Source organism: Anabrus simplex, chromosome 10 (genome assembly GCF_040414725.1).
Source record: "Anabrus simplex isolate iqAnaSimp1 chromosome 10, ASM4041472v1, whole genome shotgun sequence".
NCBI classification, from domain to species: Eukaryota; Metazoa; Arthropoda; class Insecta; order Orthoptera; family Tettigoniidae; genus Anabrus; species Anabrus simplex.
Genome location: NC_090274.1, coordinates 107,918,749 through 107,945,069, shown reverse-complemented (window position 1 = coordinate 107,945,069; position 26,321 = coordinate 107,918,749). Strand labels below are relative to the sequence as shown.

The following is a 26,321-nucleotide window of genomic DNA, read 5'->3' as shown; positions in this document are numbered from 1 at the left end:
TCGGTCAAGAAGTGGGTCAACACCAGGTTGCTTTTCCCCACTTTTGTTACGTAACCTAATGGTTACAGGTTTCGTAACAATTTCATCTAACAAACCAAAACCAAACCCCATGGCACTACAGCCCTTGAAGGGCCTTGGCCTACCAAGCGACCGCTGCTCAGTCCGAAGGCCTGCAGATTACGAGGTGTCGTGTGGTCAGCACGACGAATCCTCTCGGCCGTTATTCTTGGCTTTCTAGACCGGGCTGCTATCTCACCGACAGATAGCTCCTCAATTCTAATCACGTAGGCTGAGTGGACCTCGAATCAGCCCTCAGGTCCAGGTAAAAATCCGTGACCTGGCCGGGAATCGAACCCGGGGACTCCGGGTAACAGGCAGGTACGCTACCCCTACACCACGGGGCCGGCAACAATTTCTTCTACTTTAGATAATTTGCCAAGTTGCTGTGGTTGCCGATCGCTGTATGTTTGTTTTCGCCTTTTAGTTACGTAACCTCCTGTTTACAGGTTACTTACATTTTCTCACGTTTTATATAAAATAGTTGGGTTTTTTTTTTAGTAGTAGTTTGTGTTAGTATTCATAATTGTATCCTGGTTTTGATCTGTTTAATACATATAGCACAGGGTCTAATAATGGAGGAAAACTCTGTATAGACTCATTGAAATAAATAAATAAATAAATAAATAAATAAATAAATAAATAAATAAATAAATAAATAAATAGATAACTACAACGGCGATGGCGTAATGTGTACGGAACTCGGCCACCAACACGTACAACAATTTATCGTATTCGGGATAAATTTGAATCCGACAGTACTGCTCAGGATGAACATAAGGAAACGTCTGGCCGAACAAAAACATCAACAAGTCCAGCTTCCAGCGCTGCTGTGCTGTAACATTTTACTAGGTCACCACAAAAATCTGTGAATCCGGGGGCACGTGAAAGCAGGGTAAGCTGATTAACCGTACGACGAATTCTGAAGGCTGCAAATTGGAAAGTGTACATTCCAAGATCGCTGCATGCTATGAACGAGGACGACACAATCGAAGGATGTAATATTGCGAGTGGTTTGAAGGCATGCTTCGCGAGTATGAACGGTTTGCGAAGATGGTTATCTGGTCTGAGGAGGTGCAATTCAAACTGGACGCTACTGTAAACCGCCACAACTGCGCGTACCGGGCTCCTGAAACTCCTCACGTTCACTTGGACAAACATGTTAATCTAGCCGATGTTAATGCGTGCTGTGGTCTGTCATCGCGTGATTTGATTGGCCCATTCTTATTTGAAGGTACAGTAACTGGTAAGGTGTGCCCTCATATGCTGCAAACATCGATTTTACCTTCTATCCGAGAGGTGTTTGGAAATGAAAGATTTTACGTACAACAAGATGGCGCTCCGCCTCACTACCACATTAGGTGTCACAGCGTACTTGGAAGAAAATCGACCTGGACGATGGATAGGTCGAAGAGGAGCTGCTGAGTGCCCACCACGGTCTCCAGACCTTACACCTCTTGACTTCCACCTGTGAGTGACCGTAAAAGTGAAGTTTATCGATAGCTGCACTGAACGAGCTACGAGAAACCATCGAGGCGTCCTGTGCGGCTATCACACCGCCAACACCGAGAGCAGTTCAGCGGCAGCCACGTTGTTTGGCTGCTAATGGGGGTCACTTTGAACACACAAAAAACCTTTCCCCGTGCTAGAATTGTGACGGTATGTCATTCTGTTCCATTAATACTGACTGCCCCCCTGACTGGACCCCTCTGCATATCACGTCTCGTCGTGACACTTTTCTTTATTATCCAATAATATCAATCATTATGAAATAGAGTGGCCTAGCTCTTTTTACTAAGAGTGCTTAGAGAGGCAGGAAATATTTTAATACTTTTAATTGTGGAAACAGATTTTCCCATATATGCGCCAGACCGTTCAATGGACATACGGAGGGAAGAGCAACTGTTTATTTTCTGTATCACAGCAGTCTTCTACGTCTGCTATTATTTCTCTGCCCTCTCTGTGTGTAGAGTACCCAAGGTGTTCATGTGATGTACCTAGATTTTCCTCATGTTTCGGAAGTTCGTTTTTCACTACGGTAATACGACCTGGCCAATCAGAATGCATGGCCGTTGCTGGCCTCTTGTCTTCTGCGAAAGTACTGCCATCTGATCTGATTTGTAGTAAATACCCGGTATGACAGTTGATTAGCAATTGTTTTCGCGTAAATGGAGGGGAAATTTGTTGTTTGAATTGTGGCCAATAAGTTCACTTGGGAATATTTGATAAACACTGGCTCGGTTTTAACCTGAAATCGTATTCGAGTTTTAAATATTATTTTGATCTTCTATTTTAAGTTATATAGTGTAGATAGCAAAAGTACGCCTGATTAGCTCATTGATGCCTCATCAGCTGATCAACGAAAACAAACTAGTCTTCTCTTCACTATCACCAATGCGAGAGAATTGTGGGAATAAAAGTCACACACTTGTCGTATTATCGTACTGTTATACCGAGACGCTTGTCATAGCTCATTCCACGTTAAGTAAACAGTACTGCTCTTATGGACGTACAAGGAGTGAACACATAATTTCTTGTGATTAAGGAATATTATACTGTACCTTGTAATATATTATGAAAGACAGATAAAAAAAGATGAAATATTTTTGCCCGTGACGTTATTCAAATAAGTACATACAATTTTCTTTTTCATAAATATATTCGTAGGGAGGAAGCCTTCCTTAATTTTCGTCCTTCCGTGTTGCTCTGGTTCAAGCCTCGTGTAGTCCCTCACTCTGTCAACCACCGGAAGCTCACTTCTGCAGTGAAGTCGTCTAGAGTATTTATTTGTTGCGTGCGTGTTTTTAGGCTTTACATCAGTGCGTACTTGTCTTGTGTTGTTGGTTGTATATTGCATAGAATTTGTGTGTGTTCTATTATTCAAGATTACTGAAGGTTTTAGTACTGTGGTGTGCAGCGATACGTCACGGCATAACTTGTACTGATAAAAACATTTGCCGTTTTATTTGTGCTGGTTTTGGGGTTTGTTAAGTTTACTAGTTTTTTCAAAACGCATGTATTTTTTACTATTGTTTTTGTGAGCGATACGATAGCACAATAGTACCCCGCGTTGCTTGAGGAAATTTACTAAATGCAATTCAATTAATCCTTCGCTCCTCGAGCCCATAAAAATATTATTTTTCTACTTTCTCCCCCAATTTCCCTTGCACTTCGATGCTGAGGTTTATTTATGTAGTTAACCTCTGATTCCGTACAAAGCAAAAATTGCCTCTGTAAACTCCCATAGGCTACCCTTTAGTTCTTAAAACTAATTTTTAGCTTAGTTTCTTCCGCTTTTTAAACTTAAATACTGAATTTCACAAATTTATGTGCCGCCATTCTCCCGTGATGTTGTTATTGAGCAGAACTGTTTGATATGGCAACCCTGTTGTCATGAGTGCAATACGATTTTTTTAACATGGAATGAACTATATATTTCTTCGCTTTATTGTAAAAATAACAATAGTATTCGAAGTTTTTTGATTGTACCGCCAGGTGTCTTACGGCGATGCTCAGCTGATTAACTTTTGGTGCCATACGTTGCCAATCCATTTCTCGAAGATAACCGAGGTCTACCGATTCAGCGCTGAGGAGCGGAAGTGTCACTAAAAGTTTCGCGAATAGTATACAACCTAACATCCACCAAAATAATGTAATGTCATTTATCTTTGACACGGCCGTTCACAGTTTTCAAATCAGATTTTTAATTCTGACTGCAAAGAAAACGACGATGACAGCTTACCATTAAAATCAACGCATCTGTCCCTCGAGATGTGAAATGCATTGTAGCTGGAGGAAACCACGTGGCAGCCCGTGTTGGGCGGGCACACAATCCCATTACAGATGTTGACTCGATTACCTGTAAAGGCGAGCAACACAGTGAGTTGAACAGAGCACTAGACATCTAAATAGGCAAGTCAGTTAACCCAGAGAAACATTGAGCAACTTTCTATTTGTGTGACGTACCGACAATCGAACACAAGGACAACGAAAACAACTGACGGCACAACACCGCAAAAACACAGTTTCGATTGCCAGCACTACCACAAGAGAGACTAGAGGCCATCCCGTCGCGAAATCACGTCAACGACTTAGGGGGGCCTCGACCAAAACACAAGTCACAGGACTGGGAAGGTATGGAATCTGGGTAAACCAAGGTCAAAGGATGTCAACAGAGGGTGGATCGTGGGCGAAAGAATTGAACAGTTCGTGAGAAATACCATGAAACACCATACATAATTTAAACCACAGAGAAATTTAATGAATGAAGAATTAAAAAAATAGTAACACTCATGAAAAATTTCAGTAAATAAGAAAACAAGAGAAATAAATCTACTTAAATTAATAAACGGGCTATAAGAAATTAATTCACACACTGAATCATATTAGAGGAAGTTATCTTCCAAAATAATAGTTAATACCTTCAGAATTTTATAAAAAATGTAGCATAATAGTTATTTGCAATTTCAAAATATTTTAAAATCCACGAAAGATTTCATTTTTTAAAAAGAACAACTTGTGCATAAAAAGAACCGGTAGAATTACGGTAAAACTTGCATCTTGAGTACCAACTACAAAAGTTTAAATTATGGTACTTAATGACTTAATACATTTAGTTCTTTGAAACCAACCATTTAAATCGATGCTCATTTGACCATACCTGTCGAGAGCTCTCAATAATTACGATAAGAAAGAACGGGGTACACCTTTTAGTATACTAAATTTTCTAATAGAAAATTGAAACTCATAATAAATTACATCTCCCTTTTAAAGAGTTCACTCAAACTTAAATCAAGAAAATTATCCAAAAGGGAAGGTGAAACATCCCAAGAAACTAATTCATAACCCCATGAATGGCAGAAGGTGAAAGAGGAAACTTGAACATTTAAAAGTCCGCAACATGGCTAAACACGGCACACACACACACACACACACACACACACACACACAAACACACAAAGTGCAAATTATCATCACAAATAAAACAGAAGAAATATGGTAGGAACCACATTAGTTAAATTACCCCGAAAATGTAATGTAGTATGAGGTATTAGTAAACACAGTTACAAACATCAAAGACTTGACGTCTACACAACTCAAGCGTCTAATCCACACCCTTCCCGGAAGACAATGACAAACTCATAAAGATGACGCAGCGCACGTCTTACCTTATCACTACATATCATCTTGTCCCAACAATGGCATAACCGTTATAAGATGATAAAACAACAATGAGTAACAAGAATAAAGATACGAGAAACCGAATAAATCCATTACGTTAATGAGAATGAGGCCTCAAAAGGATAGTAGCATCTTCAATATTCTGTAGAAAAAAAATGAGTTAGCTACTAAAGGAACCTAAGTTTAATAATATTACCAAGACGTAGTACATAATAGAGTATCTCAAAATTAAATATGAATAATGATAATAATATGCTATTAGACACTCAGAACAGTCTAATGCCAGGCAACATCAACTAATTGCGGTGACCACAAGTTTAGTTTTTGTTTTAAAGTTTTAAACACGTGTACAGCAGACCACTCGAGAATTTCGGTGGAAACATATTAACATTTCTTCAAATATTATTTCGACCAATGAAGCTCACGGCACATCACGTTTGCGCTGCATAGCCAATAATGTAATTAAATATTTTTAATTTGTATGTACTCCGAGTGCGAAGACGAGATACATTCAACGAAGTATAAGATTTTGGAAATCTACCGACGAAAGGGTCCTTTAATAATCCTTACAGGCACCCATTTTAAATAGTAGCACAACTCAGTTAATTAAAACAATCCAAATCCCACGGTGATAATCACCCTAATTGAAGAAAAAAACCAAATCAATCAAAACCTAAAAAATATATAAGGCTCCAAAGCCTCTTCAGCCCCGTAACTAGGGCGGTAAGTAGTCATTTTGTTTAGCCATTATGGCTAGACAGAGCGATGTTCCATTCGCTGCCATTCTGGATATTGACCCGATGCCAACTACGAGGGCAGATCAGAAAATAAGTTGCACTTCCCATTTATGGCCCTTTATTACACCACCTATACAACACCAACACGACTATAACGACATACACTGTAACGTCGCTTTTCCACATAGTTTTCAAGAGAAATTTCCTCCAGCGTTCTGCAACCACTCGGAGACAGCGGCCTTCACCTCCTCATCGGTCTGGAAACGTCGACCACCGAGCTCCGTTTTGAGCTTACCGAACAGATGAAAGTCACATGGCGCTAGGTCGGGACTGTAGGGTGGATGTTGCCAGACCACCCATTGGAACGCTGCAGCATTCTCTCGTTTGGCGGGCCTTGTGAGGTGTTGCGTTATCGTGCAACAAAATCACACTGGCCCTTCTCTCTAATCGCTTTACGCAACCGGTGCAACGTTTGACAATACGACGCCGCGTTGATCGTCGTTCCTTTCGGCATGAATTCCATGTGCAGCAAACCCTCCATGTCAAAGAACACTGTCGCCATAACCTTACCGGCTAAAGGTTGAACCTTGGCCTTCTTTCATTGTGGTGATGAGGGGTGCGCCAATTCCATTGATGTTCGCTTCGTTTCGGGGGTGAAGTGGTGGACCCACCTTTCGTCGCCTGTGACGATTCGCCGCAGAAACCCGTTGCCGTCTGCGACATAGCGTTGCAAACATGCCAGGGAGGAATTGGAAACGTTGTCCCTTGTGCTCATCGGTGAGAAGACGTGGGACCCATCTTTGACACAGCTTACGATATCCAAGGTCCTCGTGAACAATGGCGAACACACTGCCATACGACATGCTCAGCTGCGTCGCGATTTCTCTCAGTTTAATGCGCCGGTTCTGCCCAATGTTGACCTTTGCACGGGTCCTGGGCGTTGCGGGCCTGCCTTTGCGATGGTTGTCCGTGATATCCGTGCGTCCCGCTTCGAATTGCTGAAACCACTTTACGATACCTTGCCGGGAAATTGCCCGCTCCCCATACACAGCACTAATTTCACGATGAATGTCCGTGCAGTTCTTCCTTTTGGCCATAGGAATCGGATTGTCGCACGCACCTCATATTTGGAGTGAACGTCCAGTTGGCGCGCCATTGCATTTGGTCGCTATTCACACAACACTAGACGAGACACCACAGCAACCTGACTAACAGACGTGTGGACAGTGTCTGTCCCTTTCTCCGCTATGCCCACGTTTGCGACACACAGCGCGCTGCTGCGGCGAGTTAGTGCAACTAACCTTTGGATCCACCTACGTACATGTCCCCAGAGAGGCGCACCTACCAATGCACTAAAACAGATGACGATCACGAGGCGGAGTCACGGAATAAAAGCATTAGAAATTACACCACGTCGTTCAGTGAAGATTTTAGCAGGACGACTACCTCTGAATCACATGTTCTCCGCCACCTGTAGCGCTGCTGTCGATAAAAAGTCCAAGTACGCGCGCTTTTTGTCGGCTTAATGTGGAAGGGTGTAAACAATTGGTAGTCTTTTTGGGTAGTTTTGTACATTCTCTCGTTTTGTATGCGCAAAATATCTGGTGTTAACTTTTCGTGAACTGAAAAGTGAAAAAGATTAAGCATTGGCATATGCTTCAATTTACCACCTCATGTGCATATGCTTATAACTTGCTATGTTCCGGGTTGCAAGTCGGGTTACGATAAACACTCGAATGAAAAACGGCATTTTTTATCCGAAAAGATCCCACTCTGTTCTCAAAGTGGTCGAAGGCTATCCCACATCAAGATCTGCCTTTAAGTGAGAGCACCCTTAACTTCATTTTCCAATCAGATTTGAACCATGGCAAAAGCTGTTGTCAAAGAGAATGCCAAAATCTTAAGTACAGCTCAGAAAAAATTTACAGCATGAACAAGATGGACAAAGACCTTCTTTCATCTATATCATCAGTTAAAAAGGTATGTTATTAATCACTTCTGTGGGAACATTGTTAAACATTCAAGCAAAGTGACAAACTGTACAGCATGTATTGGTTCTCTGAAAAGCAATACAGAACAGGCAAAAGGCAGTCCGTTTCCAGTCCTAAAAAGTCTATAAGAAAATAGTAACTCATCCAACTATGTCATTCACCCATCGAATGAATTATTATTTATGTTTGCTCATGTAGATGAAGTTGTTGTGAGAACTCTTGGTGTACAAGAAGTATTATGGCTAGAATTATTTCAAGAATGCATGGATAGTTTATCTCCAATTACTGTTTCTCATGGACTTGGGTGCTGTACTGAACATGTTCAGGACTTGGTACCAAACTGAATTTTCCATTACATATAATGCCAATTTTATTTCCGAATAAAATAAGTAAGGAAAGATACACAAGCTAGTACGACCGCAAAACATACGCAAAATATGTCGAACTGACTGATAGGATGGAGTGCTGGTAAGCATGTTAACATACAAATTAAGTAGTTATGTAGGAATTAAATGTGTATGACATACCTGTACGTGACAATCATGTGGGTACCTGCAGAGTTTTAATATGTTTATATGACGTAGCGTGTACATAAACAGTTGAACATGTCCTTTTAAGATTATAGTTGATATTTGCAACTGAGTTTGATTTTGTGGTGAATTCATGAAAGATCTCTTAGCTCAACAAACACATACACGTTTGAGATATTCGTTAAGATACTGATGAACCAATTTAAGAAGTAATATCATTAAATAATTACCAAACGTAAAACATTTCCTACGTATTTTTCACATATTACTTTCAAAACAAAGAACACTATATCTTAATTTGAACGAAAAACAGACCGCACATAAACACAATCATCAGTCAGAAGCAGAATGCACAGTCCTGAAACATCACATTAATGAACACACGGTTTAAAATCATTTATTTAAACGATAAATTCCGAATTAAGTCACATCAGATCTAATTTAGAATCACATGTTCGGAGACAGCTAATCACTATCTACCTACACCAGCGCTGCGTAGTGTAGGAACATATCAACCAGCAGAAGTCGTCATACTATGCGTTTCTATTCGCCCCAACGAGCTATAATAACATAGAAGGGCTGTATGCCTGACATCAGCGCTCCCTGCGGAAGCAAGTTGATAAGGGGCAGCCATGTTAACGGTTGTCAAAACAAAGCGAATTGGCGCGAGAACATAATATGTTGAGGTGACAGGGAGATAGTGCAAGCCAATTTAATTTCCTAAGTTTCCGTAATTTTTCAGTAGTGTAAAGATAGATTCTCGCTTTCAAGAATGCCACCCGTATACTCAGCGCACGGTTGTACTAATCGGAGTAATAAAAGCAAGGATATATCGTATTTTAAGTAAGTATTACTGAATGATAGCCGAGATTCATTTTTGTAACTTCTGTTTGTAATTAAACCCATTTTATTGTTTAGACAGCAAAATTACGGATAGCAACGGTAATTATTTGTCGAATTATGTTTCAGATTTTCTTTAAAGAACAAGGAATTAAGGGAACAATACATTGTGAGGACGAAAAGACATAAATGGTATCCCACTCAATACAGTCACTTACGCTCTGTACCTTTCGAAGATAAGTACATGTATGAAACAAATGACCAACGGCGATTACTGGCAAATGCCTTTCTGACCCTATTTAATTTTCATTCACATTTACAAACAAAGACAATGGAGCTCCCACCACCAAGGAAACGTAACCACCTATTTCGGTCAAACGTATCCCAAGTATGGTAAATACAGTATTTTACTGCTATTTGTGAAATTTATGCAGCTTTTATTGTAGATACCAGTTGCATTGGTATTTAAATCTAAGCTACACTACTTACTTATGGGTACAGTACTTATGGGCCACCTCTATTGCGTAGTGGTTAGCGTGAGCAGCTGCCACCCCAGAAAGCCCGGGTTCGATTCCCGGCTCTGCCACGAAATTTGAAAAGGGTTACGAGGGCTGGAACGGGGTACACACAGCCTCGGGAGGTCAACTGAGTAGAGGTGGGTTCGACTCCCACCTCAGCCATCCTCGAATTGGTTTTTCATGTTTTCCCACTTCTCCTCCAGGCAAATGCCGGGATGGTACCTAACTTAAGGCCACGGCCGCTTCTTTCCCTCTTCCTTGTCTATCCCTTCCAATCTTCCCATCCCTCCCACAAGGCCCTTGTTCAGCATAGCAGGCGAGGCCGCCTGGGCGAGGCACTGGTCCTCTTCCCCATTTGTATCTCCCGACCCAAAGTCTCACGCTCCAGGACACTGCCCTTGAGGCGGTAGAGGTAGGAACCCTCTCTGAGTCCGTGGAAAAAATCAACCCTGGAGGGTAAACAGATTAAGAAAGAAAGACGGTACTCATGGGGTTGCAATACTTTTAAAAATATTATCAGAATGATGTAACATATTGTAGGTCCCTATCATTTTAAGACTTTCTGTCATAAAAGTTTAACTCCACGGTTTTTATTGTAATTTACGGTTAACCACAGCAGCCAAGCAGGGTAACGCTCTTGTTCCGATTTCGAGGCCTATTCGTATGTCTCTGGGCGATGATTTCGAACGAACCTACAATCAACTGATCGTGATGGCCTCATGCCGCAATATGATGAAGTGACGGTATTCGCAGACTATGACTTTTTAATGCTTTAAGCTTTCGGCAACGGTCTTTAATTATCCCCCAGTGATTATAAAATGCGTATTATCTACACTTTTCGTCGTTCGAGGTCCATGCCCCCTTGCTTGTGTGACCACAGGAAACATGGCGGACGTCCGGCACCCAGGCAGCGCTTCCGCCTCTCCATGTTATTCTACCTCATTGATTCGCCCTGATTTTACATATATGCGTCAATTAGGCCTAAACAATTACAGCCAACCCATTGCTATGCCAGTGAAAACTCTACATCCACGCTAAACGAACTTGCCGTTTATGGCGCATTGTTACATACTAAAATATCGTAGTTGGTGGTAATTATACTAATGCCCGTTCAATTACACCGCCAAAGCCTCTAACCCCGAAAGAACACCCCAGGGTAGGGCGATAAATACAGTTTCAGTACATGGGTTAATACGGTTTGTGACTGGCGAAGCATGACAATTCACACTTATCGTTGGAAGTGTCACAGGGCTAATACACATAATAAATTGCTACTGCCTTCAAAGGAGGTCACTCAAAATGAAATCAAGAACATCAACTAAAAGAGAAGGTGAAACATCCCAACAAACTAATTCAAAACACAATGAATGGCAGAAGGCGAAAGAGGAAATTTGAAAACACACAAGAAAAAATAAAACAAATGTGCAAATCACTATCACAAATAAAACGGAATAAATATAGTAGAGATCACATTCCTTAAATTACCCAGAAATGTAAAATAATATGAGGTACTAGTAAACAAAGTCACAATCAAAGACGTGATGTCTACACAACTCAAGCGTCTAATGACAAACACATAAGGGGGACGCAATGTGTGTCTTATCAGTACACATCATCTTGTCCCAACAATGGCATAACCCTTATAAGATGATGCAACAACAAGAATAACAAGAATAAAGTTACGAGAAACTGAATAAATCCATTATGTTTAAGAGAATGAGGCCCCAGTGAGGCCTTCAATATTCTGTAGAAAATAAATGAGTTAGGAGCCTAAGTATTATAATATTACCAAGAAATTAGGTTAAGTAGTACACAGTTGTTGCCTATGTTGGCGAGATGTAGTGTTTACAGTTCACATGACTTCTGGTATGGGCTAGAGAAATTTGTGACTTTCTTTGATCTGTCTCAGTTTTATTCTTGGCTTTGACAATATGAAAGTGACCGAGGTATGAGCGATTCTGGTAATACATTTTCTTATGCAGCCAGTCCTTGATATGAATCGTGTGAGAACATCGCTCATAGATTCGGTTGGTGCAAGCATTTCTATGGGCTGGGCAGAATGTATGCAATAGCAACTTCTGCTTCGGAGAGGAAAGCAACGGGAAACTACCTCACTCCTCATTTTCATAGTATGCCAGAGGACCTAAGTAGCAACCGAACTTATGCCACAGTGTTCTAGATAGCGAGATCAGGTGAGGTGCTCTACGGTTAGAGGCAACGGAAATTGTCCATTTTGCTCTAGGGCGCAGCGTTTTCAAGATATTTGACTCTTTGGCATTTAAGCCCACAATTTTGACGAATCGAAACGTCGTTTGTAGCACTTTATGACATACGCCATAGCAAGAACAGATGCAGTTACGAAAGTTGCTCCAAAACACGCATTACTTCATCACGCCCACGCACAGAGAGGAAATACAAGCCATGGTGATTCAGTCACTCCGCTACGGGCTGACGTAAGAAAGGGCAGCCGGTGAGGAGGCGGAGGAAGCTCGATTAACTCAGAAATATATCAACATATTGCCAATATGAACCAAGCCACGGCCGCTTCCTTCCCCCTTCCTTGACTATCCCTTCCTCTCACCCACCATGTATAAGGTATATATGATAGGTTATACGCTTTTTACTGTTAACCTTCAAGCTGTTCACAACGTGGTCAGACCTCTCGTCCTAGAACTACTATAGGCTATTTTTCTAATCTACACAGCTTTGTACTACATTATATAAGTCAATTTAATTTTTTCTTCTTAAAGAAGAATCTGTTAGCAGAAGATAAAGTCCATCATCGAATAACCAATTTCTAGCTATATTTGCAAAGATTATAGAAAGCCATTTCTCCGAGGCTATCACAACGGACGTCATAAGATATCTTGTAGGACAATTTTTCAATGAAAACATTGTAGAAGAGTTTCAAGAACACGTAAAACGCTCAACGTCACGAAGCCGCGCGTAATGTAGCTTCATCGAGACGAAAATATAAAGAGCTCAACCGTATCCTAGCAAATACGGATTTATTTATAAAAAGAACACCTCTGCGAAAGATTTTTAATTCTCCCTTGTTGTCTAGGCCTGCTACAAGTTCTGTTACTAAGCACACATTTCAAGATAAAGAGAAGCAAGATGATGATGATGATTTGGAGGAGGAGGATGATGGTGATCATAATAGTGATAATAAAGGAAAAGGAGATTTCAATGTTTCTTTGCCATTAGAGTTTTATGATTTTACTCCATTTTCTAAACCTACTACACCTTCTGTCGCTGTGCAAACATCTCAAGAAGGAGAGATGCAAGATGAAGTAGAAGAAGATTTCAACGCTTCTTTGCTAACAAAACAAGTTAAGTTTGTATCTCGAAACGCTACTGCAGAAGCACGCATTACATCAAAAGAAGTCCTTACACATTAACTGTCTGCACGCAGGCTCAAAGTTCACAACGTGCCTCTGCTACCCCATGTAGACGTCAGATACTGTAAGGACCTAACCTACTCGTAAAAGGTTTGCAACTGCTAAGAGCCTATCAATTACATCAGAAATATATCAACATAACATATGCCAGTGAAAACTGCTGGTTACACAGAGTATAAAGCAGATGTCTTCGAAATAGAGCAAGAATTATGTCGTGCAGGTATTATTGAGTAATAGCTCTTCAAAGTGACGACCTTACCTGCAAGTTCTCTCTTGACAGTACAGCAGCCTAAACACCCAGCCCCGCCATCACCCTCATCTAAGTCGTCCGTCTGTAGTAGCTATACTGGTACAGACTCTTTTCCAACATTCTCCCTTCCTTAGGGTGTTAACTCCACCTCTAGCTGTAAAGCCGGTCTCAAACTCGGATAAAGGAGGAGAGGAAACCTAAATACTAGAAAAATGTAAGCCTTTCGCCCTTTAGGCCATTTGCAATTTAGTCCTTTAACCCTTTAGCCGTTTTAGCATTTGGCCCTTTTGCCCTTTAGCCCTTTTGCCATTTAGTTCTTTTGCCATTTGGCCCTTTTGCTCTTTTAGCCATTTACCCCTTTTGTCCTTTTACCCTTTCGCCAGTTAGCCCTTCTGTTCTTTATGCGGTCGGGCCCCTTGCAGAGGGAGTAGAGTATTGGCTACACTTCTGTAAGACGAGCTTTCGACCCCTGCTGCTGTGTTATTGGTGGTTTCTACCTCCTAGCATCCCGGTCGGCTTGAGACCCTAAGACGAGCATACCTCCAAGATTTGACTAGTTGATGTTAGAGCCCTCACAGAGGGAGTAAAAGACTGGCTGCACCTCGGTAATACGAGTTTACAACCCTCGCTGTGGTGCCAATGGCGGTTTCTACCTCCTAACATCCCGGTCGGCTTGTGACCCTAAGACGTGCATACCTCCAAGCATTGACTAGTTGATGTTAGAGCCGTCACAGAGGGAATAGAGTATTGGCTACATTTCTGTAAGACAGGCTGACAACCCCTGCTGCGGTGTCAAGTTGTGAGCCCCTGAGGTAGCTCTATACTTAGGTCTACACGAATAGAGTATAGCAGCCATGTTGCATAGAAGCCCTTGCCTCATTCTCGAATGTCAGGCTGATAAAACTAATAGGTCATACCGCGCAGTGGGCTTTTCCTGGATGACCTATGTGTTACGGGAAGCAGCCTTGCCTTACCAGGCCTTGCAGGGTATTGGTCACTGCGTGAGGGGTACACAATCTGATCATAGTTGTACAGTGTACATATTGGTAGTTGTGATTCATTCACAGGACCAGCGGCACTCCAGTGGTGTGTTGACCGTTGGCCATTTATTCCCAATGTATTACAATCCTTGTTTCATTCAATTTCTATATGGTGTTAGTGGCTCAGGCTATGATGCAACTGACCTCTGTATTGGGCGAAGGTTTGTTTGGGTTCAGTAAATGTAATAGGTCATACAAGTTGTGAACCCCTGAGACAGCTCTCTAGTTAGGTCTACACGAATATAGTATAGCAGCCATCTTGCATAGCAGCCCGTGCCTCATCTCGAATGTCAGGCTGATAAAACTAATAGTTCGTACGTTACAAGTTGTGAGCCCCTGAGGCAGCCCTCTAGTTAGGGCTATACGAATAGAGTATTGCAGCCATCCTGCTTAGCAGTCCTTGCCTTGGTTCTCCAAAGTTAGGCTGATAAAACATTCACGTATGGAACATCCTGAGGTAGATAACCAGTAATAATACACGTTATTTTTAAAGTACCACATCAGCTAAGGAGTAGGAATGAATTAGGTGCAGGCTACATGACGACTGACTTGAGGTCAGGGGGAAGCTTAGGCTGTGGATAGGCGAGATAGGAGTAGCCAATGAGAGAGCTTTATTTGAATGGCCACATGACCCAATGACGTACACATCGTCCAATCCTGACGTAGTGACAATCTGATTCAACTGATTATAATCACATGGTTTACAATCGTAAGTTCTAGAAATAAATATGATAATTGTAACAGAATATGTTACATTCCCTCCTCCTTAAGATCTTGACTACAACAGATCAGGCCAATGTAGTATCCTACGCATTCATTAGAAAACACAAAACACACCAATATGTACCAAATTCAAACAGTGATTATGTAACTAAATGTCTGTATATGATTCACAAACAACCATACAATTTGAAAAATCAAATCAAATTAACATACTATCTTGCTATACAATACTATACAACAGGGGCGGCTTTTCAGGTGAAGTAGGTGAAGTGCCACTTCACTTATTTTTACCATAATGAATTACTTAAATTTATTTTTCTTATGCCATTTGTTGGTTTTATGGAAAGAAAATGTTTTATTGTACGGCGTTTGGAGCACCTCATCACCTGATGAGAACCAGGGGAACTCACGAAAGCGCCGGCTGTCGGCCACAGTACGGCGCGTGAGACTGAGTGAAGACGAGAGATTCCGCAGCTGCCTCTACCTCTCAAGTGCTCCCTCCTATCGCTTGGCCTTGGCAGTTGCCATGACAACCGTGACGTCACCCGCGTACTTTCCACATAGCGGAATGTGCTAGTGAAGTTATCGGAAGATCGGAATATTTCGTCTTCCCTGCGTCATCCTGTGTGAAATACGAGTACTTACGCCTCGTGGTTCATTTTAGTGTTGTGCTGTTTTATTTAAATATGTATCCTATTTATGACATAGTGTGCTTTTTATTATAAACACCATTTTCACGTTGGAGAAACGAAGATCAGAATGAAGTTCTACGTTTTGATCGCCCTACTGAATCGCTGCAAATTTGTGCTACAAAAGAAGTGAAACATTCCGGTAAGTCTTACAATCTTAGTTTCAAACGATCGTAGTTTAAGGAATTTGCATGGTTGTGCTCCTCTCCAGCTCTACAGAAGTTGTTTTGTTGGGCCTGCTTGCCTTTTATCAAGAAAAATAACGTTTGGAGTAAAGAAGGATTTTCAGCCCTTTTGAACATAACACGTTCTTTACATAAACACTCAGACTCTGCAGAACATAAAATACGGCAGCTAGATTTCAAGACATTGGAAACAAAACCAAAATACGATCTCTGATGTCCTGAAGGAAAATGCCAGACTGTATATTGTAATTGTACAGTTCAGTGAAAATGTACATTTAAATAGGCTTTTCCTTCAGTTGGTAATTGATGCAGTGCTCAATTTAAGTAAGCAAAAACTAGCTTTTCGTGGTCATGACGAAACATTAAATTCAATAAATCGTGGTCACGTGCTGGACCCTCCGCCAGTCAGAGGTACGAGTACAAAACAACCAAAAACAACACGTAGTTCCTAAATCCTGGCCTCCTCTGTGGTGTAGTGGTTAGTGTGATTAGCTGCCACCCCGGAGGCCTGGGTTCGATTCCCGGCTCTGCCACGAAATTGGAAAAGTGGTACGAGGGCTGGAACGGGGTCCACTCAGCCTCGGGAGATCAACTGAGTAGAGGTGGGCTCGATTCCCACCTCAGCCTTCCTGGAAGTGGGTTTCCGCGGTTTCCTACTTCTCCTCCAGGCAAATGCCGGGATGGTACCTAACTTAAGGCCACGGCCGATTCCTTCCCTCTTCCTTGTCTATCCCTTCCAATCTTCCCATCCCCCACCAAGGCCCCTGTTCAGCATAGCAGGTGAGGCCGCCTGGGCGAGGTACTGGTCATCCTCCCCAGTTGTATCCCCGACCCAGAGTCTGAAGCTCCAGGACACTGTCCTTGAGGCGGTAGAGGTGGAATATCTCGCTGAGTCCGAGGGAAAAACCAACCCTGGAGGGTAAGCAGATTAAGAAAGAAAGAAGTTCCTAAATCTGTCGCTCGAAACCGAACGGGTAATAGCTCTTCACCATACTTTACAGCCACGAGCCGCCACTGCTATACAATACAAAGGAGTGACCTACTCTGAATTGAACCTTACAATAGGTTCCCTGTCTCGAATTGGATAGCGTCTAGTTGCGACAGGTGACGTGCCAGATAGCTGTGAGGGTTGCAGAGATCGTCTGCTAGCTGCAACTGGACTATTGGTGATACAGGTTTGTGATGGAGGAGGCGGAGAGCGAGAAGTAGGAGAACTCTGTTGGCACTCAGAGGCTGGTGTCAGCAGAGGAGTAGTCACTAGTCAGTGAGGGAGAGTCAACTAACTGTGACGTTCCTCGCTGTAAAGGATTAGCCCTGCAGCGGTCAGTGCTAAGAACAACTGGCCTTGCTTGTAACCCTATTAGGTGGTCTATATGTCTTTTCCAGTTCAACCCAGACTCGAGTTGAATTAAATACGTAACTGGGCCTAGTCTAAGTATAACCCTATAAGTATAACCCTACCTTCTACCCACTTATCTCTTCCTCTGTAGTCTTTAGCTAATACCGATTGTCCTATAGTTAATTGTCTAGTGTAACTACCTCCTGCATTAGTTATCTGTTCGTCCTGTTTATTTGCTACAGCTTTCTGCAAATTAGGTCTGATCAAATCTAACTTAGTTCTCAAACGACGATTGAACATTAGCTTAGCAGGAGTTTCATTAGTAGTGCTATGTACAGCGTTACGATAAGCTATTAAAATCTATTCAAAGTTAAATTTACATCTTCAAGTTCAAAAATTGCACATTTAAAAAGATTTTTAACAGTTTTAACTGCATTCTCAGCCTGGCCGTTAGAATCAGGATGGTATGGCGCTATCAGCGTTTGCCTTATCCCATTTTGTTTCAAAAATCGAGAAAATTCTTCAGAGGAAAAGGGAAGGCCATTATCACTAACAATGAGTTCGGGAAGACCAAATCTACAAAGCATAGGACGCAATTTGTCAATGACTTGCTTAGCTGAAGTTGAGTTAACTGTTTCAATTTCCAACCATTTGCTATGAGCGTCCATTACAATTAAATACATTTTTCCTTTAAAAGGGCCTAAAATATCTACGTGAATTCTTTGCCATACATTGGGTGGAAATTCCCATACATGAAGTGTACTTCCATTAGGACTTTCTCGCTGGGCAAGACACGCTGAACAACTGCTGGCTACTGCTTCGATGTCCTTATCAATTGAAGGCCACCATAAGCACGATCTAGCTAATGATTTCATTTTAACTACTCCAAGGTATCCATTGTGTAATTCATTTAACAAGGACTTTCTCAATTACCTTGGAATTACGACTCTGTAGCCCCACATCAAAATTCCTTGTTCTACAGTTAGCTCAGCTTGCCTTTTTACAAAGTTGCTTAAAGTTGGATCTGGCGTAGTAGGCCATCCGTACAACACATAGCCTAGGATTTTGTTAACTCCTGGTCTTTTTGGGTCTCAGTACGTATATCGTTAAAGTTTATGGGAACATCAGATTCCATTATGCATTTTAAGTAACTACCTACATACTCTAAACCAGGCCTCTCAAACGCCCAAAATCTCACGCGTGCAGAGCGAGGCGCAAGAGCTCCGTGCTCTGTGCATCGGTGCCGCTCGGCATGGCTCGGATCAACGCTTCGTCTCTGGGCTACTCGGCTATGCTCGGCTCTACTCGGTTATACTCGGCTCAACTCAGCCCGGATTTGGAGCGCTACGGCGCAAGTGGGGGAGAGGGAGACAGGTGGAGCGAGCGAGAGAGCCGTGAGGAAAGAGAGAGTTAGCGCTATTGCTCCAAATCGAGGAGTGGGGGGGTCTGCACTCTGGTCAAATAGCTTAATATCATATTAAGCTATTTGCTCTGGTCAACATCCTCAAAATGATTGGCTGATAAAGGTAGCCTAGATAAGCCATCTGCATTGCCATGGCATTGAGGTTTAACATACTGAATGTCATGGTCATAACCTGACAGAAACAACGCGTAGCGTTGCAATCTACCTAATGCAAGGGCTGGTAAACACGTTTTTGGACCAAAAATGGTTAGAAGCGGCTTTTGATCTGTACACAAAGTAAAATGTCTTCCTCATACATACTGATTGAACTTCTTCACACCATACACAATGCTCAAGGCTTCTTTATCAATTTGAGAGTAGTTTTTTCAGCTGAGTTTAAGACTCTACTTGCGAAGGAAATTGGTCTCTCAGTACCATCTTTTTCTATTATACTTAAAACATTCGCAATTCCGTAAGGTGACGCGTCACATGACAACTTGATTGGTAAGCCAGGGTTGTAATGTGCTAGTACCTCAGCTGAAACTAATTTTTCTTTGACTAAATCAAAAGATTTTTGACAAGCTAAATTCCAGTGAAAATCTGCATCTTTTCTAAGAAGCTGGTACAAGGGTGTAAGGACAGTGGCTACATGGGGGATAAATTTAGCATAGTAGTCCACAAGACCAAGAAATCCTTTAAGCTGTTTAACATCTTGAGGAACTGGAGCCTCAAAAACTGTTTTAACCTTATCATTGGCTGTAGCTAAACCATCTTTACTTAAGACATAGCCTAAATATTCTAGGCTGTCACAGAAAAACTTGCACTTACCTTTACCAACAGTCAACCCATGACTACTTAGGCGTTTACAAAATTTTCGTAATCTTGACAAAGGTTCTGCTGTATTTGCTCCAGGCACAATGATATCATCAAGGTATGAGGCCACACCTGTTATACCTTGTAGTATTTGTTCAATAACTCTTTGAAAAATACCCGGTGTTGACGAGATTCCATAACAAAGACGGTTGTAAGCAAATAATCCTTTATGTGTACTTACAGTACATAGTTTTTTTTACTTTCTTCCTCTAACCACAACTGCATGTAAGCTGATGACAAATCTATTTTAGAAAACTGAATTCCCGTTTGTAAGAAAACAAAGATGTCTTAAATTCTAGGTATTGGGTGTTAAACTACTTCTAGAAGAGGGTTTAAAGTGACCTTAAAATCTCCGCAAATACGGATTTTACCATTCTTTTTTAATGCTGGAACAATCGGAGTGCCCCATTCAGTTGAAGATACTGGGGAAATAATTTCCTCATCCACTAAAGTTTTCAGCTCTTGTTCAACCTTTTTCTCTTAAAGAATATCGTATTAATCTATGTTTGTGCTACTTAGGTACTGCATTTGGCTTAAGGTTTAGTTTTACTGGGTCTCCTTTAAAGCAGCCTAATTTACTAGTGAATACCTCTGGAAATTCATTAAATAAGTCTTGCACTAATTTAGACTCTGCATTGATTTTTACATTCGTTAAGTTTACGTTGTTTACACTGCTGGGAATGCTTATAACAACTTGGAGCTCTTTTATCCAATCACGTCCCATGAGAGGATTAGATCCATTGCTAATAACATACAAATCTAAACTCTTTTCCACGGACTGATATTTAACAATCACTTCTAACTTCCCCACAGGCTTGATTTTCTCGTTGGTGTAGGAATTTAAAAACTAAGTCTGTGGGAATCAGTGTTACATGACTTAAGTTAAGCCTTATAAAAAATTTAAGAAACAACAGACACACAAGCTTCAGAGTCTACTTCAAAATTAATTAGCTTTCCTTCAACAATTAAATTTACTCTAATGGGATCAATGTTTGTTATTTTACTTAACTTAGGCTGAATGATTTGCTTATCTTCATCACACTGAAAAATGTTAGAAATATCATAAACTTCATCACACAATTTTTCTTGACTAACATTGTAACGTTCCAGACGTTACAGTGTAAGTATGTTAATTTTATTATGTGTAATTAATTCAGGAATTTAACGTCATGATATTTATTTTGGTATGTAATTGTATTATAATTCATGTTTAATCATTTGCTCACTATCATTTCATTACTTTGTAACTACGACTTGTAAACGAGGGCTGAATATCCTAATATTCACTTAGATTCTTGCGACATTAGTTTAAAATTAACTTGCAGTAGATTTCCTCTATCTTGCCACATCACCGAGGAAGAAGGAAGGACAAATTTAGACATCAAGTTCTGGGAAAAGCGAGCACGTGTTCAAGCGTTGTAACGATGCTACCGTATTTCGACCAGAATTATTCAAACTGATCACCGCCTATATTTTCAAAGGAGCGTCATGTTGCCATGGATACTGAGTGAAAGGACTAATAGAAGAACAGTTGATATCAGGGTTAAGACCCGTCAACTCTAATATCTGGAGTGGGGAGAGACGTGTCATCTGATTGGACCACGTGTAGCGACCTGTAATTAGCGCCAGAGAAGGTTATAAAAGGGCGTGTTGGAGCTCTTGGCTTCATCTTCTACGGATCTTCTACGAGACTTCTACGTGATTCTGATCGATATTATTCTACATTATTCTACTTGATTCTCTACTTGATTCTTCGTCTCGATACTTAGAAATTCTGAATGAGGGGTGTATAGCCACTCTCATCAGGAAGTACGTACAGCTCGGCTACGAGACCGGTATGAACCAGTCTAAGTCAATAGGTAGTATTAATCTGGATAGAAATGAAACTTCAGAGAACATTTTCAGTAAAGTAGGAAGGATTCTTAATTGAGTATCCTCTCCATATAACCCAAGGTGGTTCTTCTAACTATGACTTAGGGCTTATCTCCAATATATGGGATAAAGCATAATAGGGAGTGTTAGTTTTGAAGTCATCTTCCAATTAGTGGTGGGTGCAATTTGCAAGGCAGGAATGGTACTTAGCTGCAGATGAAGAGATCTCAAAGACGACCGGTGATGTTCCAGCTACAAGGATGGAAGCTTTCCAAGGACCAGCAGAACAAGACTACATGGTGAGCAAGCGAGTTAAAGATATTGCAAGTTTTCGCGAAGTAGAGTCATTCAATTTTTTGTTAAATTCATTTTCTATTTTAAATTCAGTTCTCGTTAAACCGTCGTCATTTATATTCAATATAATAAATAGTATTTTTCTAGTTCACTTTAATCAATCTGCCTTAATTAGCCTTTTGATTTCTAATTCTCCTGCTTAATGATTAGTGATAAGAGTCCGTCCAAGCTTGATTATAAATTTTTATCTTTAAGTCCTCAACTTAAAGATTGGCGCCCTTAGCTTGAATGGTTGCATTTCTCGTTCGATGATTGTTCTCCGAGAGGGGAAGTCACAACATTGGGTTCATGTAAGTCTACATAGTGCTGGTTGGGTCTAAGTCTGTTTCCCAGCTGATTCTTAGTTCCCTTAGAAAATGAAGGATTGTTTGTAAGCATGTTTGGTTTTACATGACTTTCAAACCCTCTCTAAATGACCCTTCTTCCGACAAAAATTGCAAATATATTGACGATAATGGCACTTAGCAGTAGAATGCCCACCTTTATGACCACAACTAAAACACTGAGGCACTTTCACAACATGTGATAACACATTAGGGACATTGCTGCGTGGAGTCTTGGTGTGGTGTGGTAGGCCAAGGACACTGCATCCTTGTCAGTTGCTTCCAACGATAACGCCAGCTGTTCCGCCTTCTGGAATGTGAGGTTCTCCTCCGACAGCAGTCGTTTCTTGATGGATTCATCACGGATGCCACTGACTAATCTGTCCCGTAGATAATCAGGAAGTTTGTCTTCGAACCCGCAATACTTGGATAACAGCTTTAGTTGAGCAATATATTCTGACAGTCTCATGTTCCAATTGATCTCCCCTGCTGAATTTATATCGTTCAACTATAAATGAAGGTTTAGGATGGAGATGGTCTTGGACAACTTTAACAATGGTTTCAAAGGATTTTTGAGAAGGTTTATCAGGAGTGATTAAATCTTTCAGTAAATTGTAGGTTTTAACACCGACCACTGTTAGAAAGGTACTAACCTTTTTAGCATTCAGAATGTCATTGCACTGCACATAAAGTTCAAAGCGTTCCACGTAGGTTGACCAAGTTCCTTCTGAACTGTCAAATGGTCCAATATTACCAATTAAAGACATGGAGTGATATAAGTGAGCTAAAGTTGAAAAGACGACGAAAAAACTGTTGTCTAAGGGCATGGAGCGAAGGGCACACCCGATATTACATTGCTTCAGGAGGCCCGATACAACGGACTATACTATGTTACGTCATTCATTGTGAAAACACACAAGAAACGTTTTGTTGCCATCAGGAAGCACTGGCACTCGCTGCAATGTCATGAATACCTCGTCGCCAATTTTGATGTATGGAACATCCTGAGGTAGATAACCAGTAATAATACACGTTATTTTTAAAGTACCACATCAGCTAAGGAGTCGGAATGAATCAGGTGCAGGCTGCATGACGACTGACTTGAGGTCAGGGGGAAGCTTAGGCTGTGGATAGGCGAGATAGGAGTAGCCAATGAGAGAGCTTTATTTGAATGGCCACATGACCCAATGACGTACACATCGTCCAATCCTGACGTAGTGACAATCTGATTCAACTGATTATAATCACATGGTTTAGAATCGTAAGTTCTAGAAATAAATATGATAATTGTAACAGAATAAATGTAAACGTAAATGTAATAGGTTATACAAGTTGTGAGCCCCTGACACAGCTCTCTAGTTAGGTCTACCCGAATTGAGTATAGCAGCCATCTTGCCTAGCAGTCCTTGCCTTGGTTCTCGCAAGTTAGACTGATAAAACTAATAGGTAGCTCTATAGAGTTAGGCTTGTGCCAGACTCAGATATAAACCTCTTTGTGCCAACAGATGCTGTAGTATTACAAAGCAGAGTTGTGTTCCAAGTGGAAGAGTCGAAGCATGCTCGGGTCAGATATTTCATTTATGTCAGTACAGTAGTAACCGCATGCAATCTCCCTCTTTAGACTGACAGCTGTGTTCAAGGATGTTGCTTACCATAACAGGTACACCGCTGTCAGTATCACATATGATAACGTTCATAGAAAGCATGCGGATATCCTCTTCACATAACCTCTCCTCCTAATCACATGTCAGGTGGGGTAGCACCACACTATACTTGAGTGAGGAACGCCTAGGCCTGGAGTACGCTGTCTTTACGAGGGTAGACAGCAACAACAGTGTGTAGAAAACCGCTTCTTATTGTAGTAGAAGATTGTTCTCCACTCAGAAGAGTTAAAATCTACCACCCAGCTAAACCATCGTTTCCCTATTCAGAGATAGTTAAATAACTATAATTAATGCCAGACTCAGCTGTAGGCCCTCTAACCGCTAACCTAAGCTCAGAAGTTTAGAGCCCCTGGTACCCCCCTTAACCGTTTCTTACAGCAGTATTCCATCACCCTCTCACCTACAAAAAGAAAATGCTATACGTACTGCATCATACCACTGAGAGACGAAAGTTATGAAGGGCATGAGGTTAGGAGAATGGAACTCCGAATTAGTTCAATACGCGAAAAGCCCTACCACAGCACTCGTCGGGTTAGTGCCATAGGAGCCCATGTATACGCTAGAGCCCCTGTGCCAGCTCATACAAGTATTTACTACTCATATAAATCTTCATAATGCAGTTAAAAGGTTATTATTGATAAAAGCATTACAAAAAATACAGGGGTTTGAAAATTTCACCATATTTTCTTGGGAATTGAGAAAGCACACGTTGGGATCAAGATGTGGTTGCCACTAGACTTAGGTTACCCCTCTTGGTGGTTTAGTGAACGTGAAGCCTTAAGCATTTTGAGCTGTAGCCAATAGCGAACGGAGTAGCCTGCCGTGTTGTCAAGGCTGCTTCCCAAGCTACTGCCCTGGCCTCTGCTACAGTCAAAACTCAACACCTGATCAATGGATATGGTAGCTGAGATTTAGCAAATTAAAGCCCGGCTTTGTGGCGAAATGGATAGAATGTTTACCTGTAGTCCGATGGGCCCGGTTTAATTCTCAGAATCAAGCCCTCGTACTCTTAATTACCCCTGGCTTGGGGACTGGGTATTTATCACGTCTTCGTCATTCGTTTCATGCTCATTAGGGAACAAACTTAAACATAAGAGATATGGGAGAAAACTTGTGAGACTCGTGAACGGCCGAGTTAAAGGCTAATGACAACCCGTGTAAGGAAGTGTCCTAACGAGGATGATCTTCGTTGTGGAAAGCGATCGAAGGCTCAGCTAGAGATGTCTGTGGGTAGTACGTGGACATGTGAGATAGGGACAAACCTTAGCGTTATTAGAAACAATATATTGACAGGGTCCGAAAGACGCAAAACTCCAACAGGTGACACAACATAACCCAAAAACGACATAGATGGTTTGACAAACGATACATTTGACAACGTGACCGTCAATATAGTTTTACGAAGGCGTTTTAGAGTTTCCTATATATGAGCTAAGTATTCTTCAAATGTCTCAGAAAAAATAACGACATCATCTAGAGATGGCACAGATATTCAAATTTCATGTCGCAGAAGATCCTATCCAGCAGAGTCGGAAGAACCGCCGCACCCGTAGGTAGGACGAAAGGTACACGGTTATACTCGTACAAATTCCAGTCGGTAGCGAAAGCAGTCTGATGTTTCGATTCTTCCGCCTGAGATATCTGATAATAGGCTTGGTTAAGATCTAAGATGGTGAAGAACAAGGAACGAAATCAAGGAAAGCATGAATGCAAGTCGGGAAGAGGTATTCTACTGACTGTAGTATAATGCTACGAGTTAATGCCCTGCAATCAATTACGGGCCTGAAGCCGCCTTGAGGTTTTGTCGCCAGAAAAATGGGTGAAGAATACGCCGAACTGGAGGGTTGAAAATACCATCCTTCAGCGTTTTGTCAATAATTTCCTTGAGGGCATTCATTTTAGGTGGAGGTAGCCTGTATGGAGGAAACCTTACAGAAACCGATTCCGTAACCTCGATCTTGTATTAAATTAAATCAGTCACATGAAGATTTTCTGAAAATACATCGAAAAATGACTGACATAATTTAGGAATGCGACTAACCTGATGCTCAGGTATATGGCTAAGATCTAGCGACATCTCACTCTGGGTAGGCAAAATCGTAGAAGACGATGCAGAAAGATATTTTAAAAGATGTATATGGAAGTTACTCTCAAATTTTAATGTGCAGGATTTACTTTGAATATCGAGCACAAGACCAGAAAATGACTTGAAATCTGCCCCTGATATCACAGGGCATGACAATTTTTTGGCAACAAATAATTTAAACATCCATGTAAATTTAGAAATACGGATTTTAGCCTGCATAAATCTTAAAATTTCTAGTTGGGAAGAATTAGCCGAAACACATTTTA

General features: G+C 41.2%; 1 protein-coding gene across 3 annotated transcripts in view; it reads right to left on the bottom strand.

The window, feature by feature from the left end:
- LOC136882337 (uncharacterized) overlaps nucleotides 1–26,321 on the bottom strand; it is a 292,794-nt gene that overhangs the window by 221,658 nt on the left and 44,815 nt on the right. For 2 of the 3 annotated variants that reach the window (XM_067154928.2, XM_067154929.2), the window contains exon 3: nucleotides 3,800–3,916. The exons of the other annotated variant lie outside the window; for it this stretch is intronic. In XM_067154928.2, coding sequence (XP_067011029.2) covers nucleotides 3,800–3,916 — 117 coding nt within the window. The remainder of the gene's footprint in view (nucleotides 1–3,799; nucleotides 3,917–26,321) is intronic. 3 annotated transcript variants of the gene reach the window in all.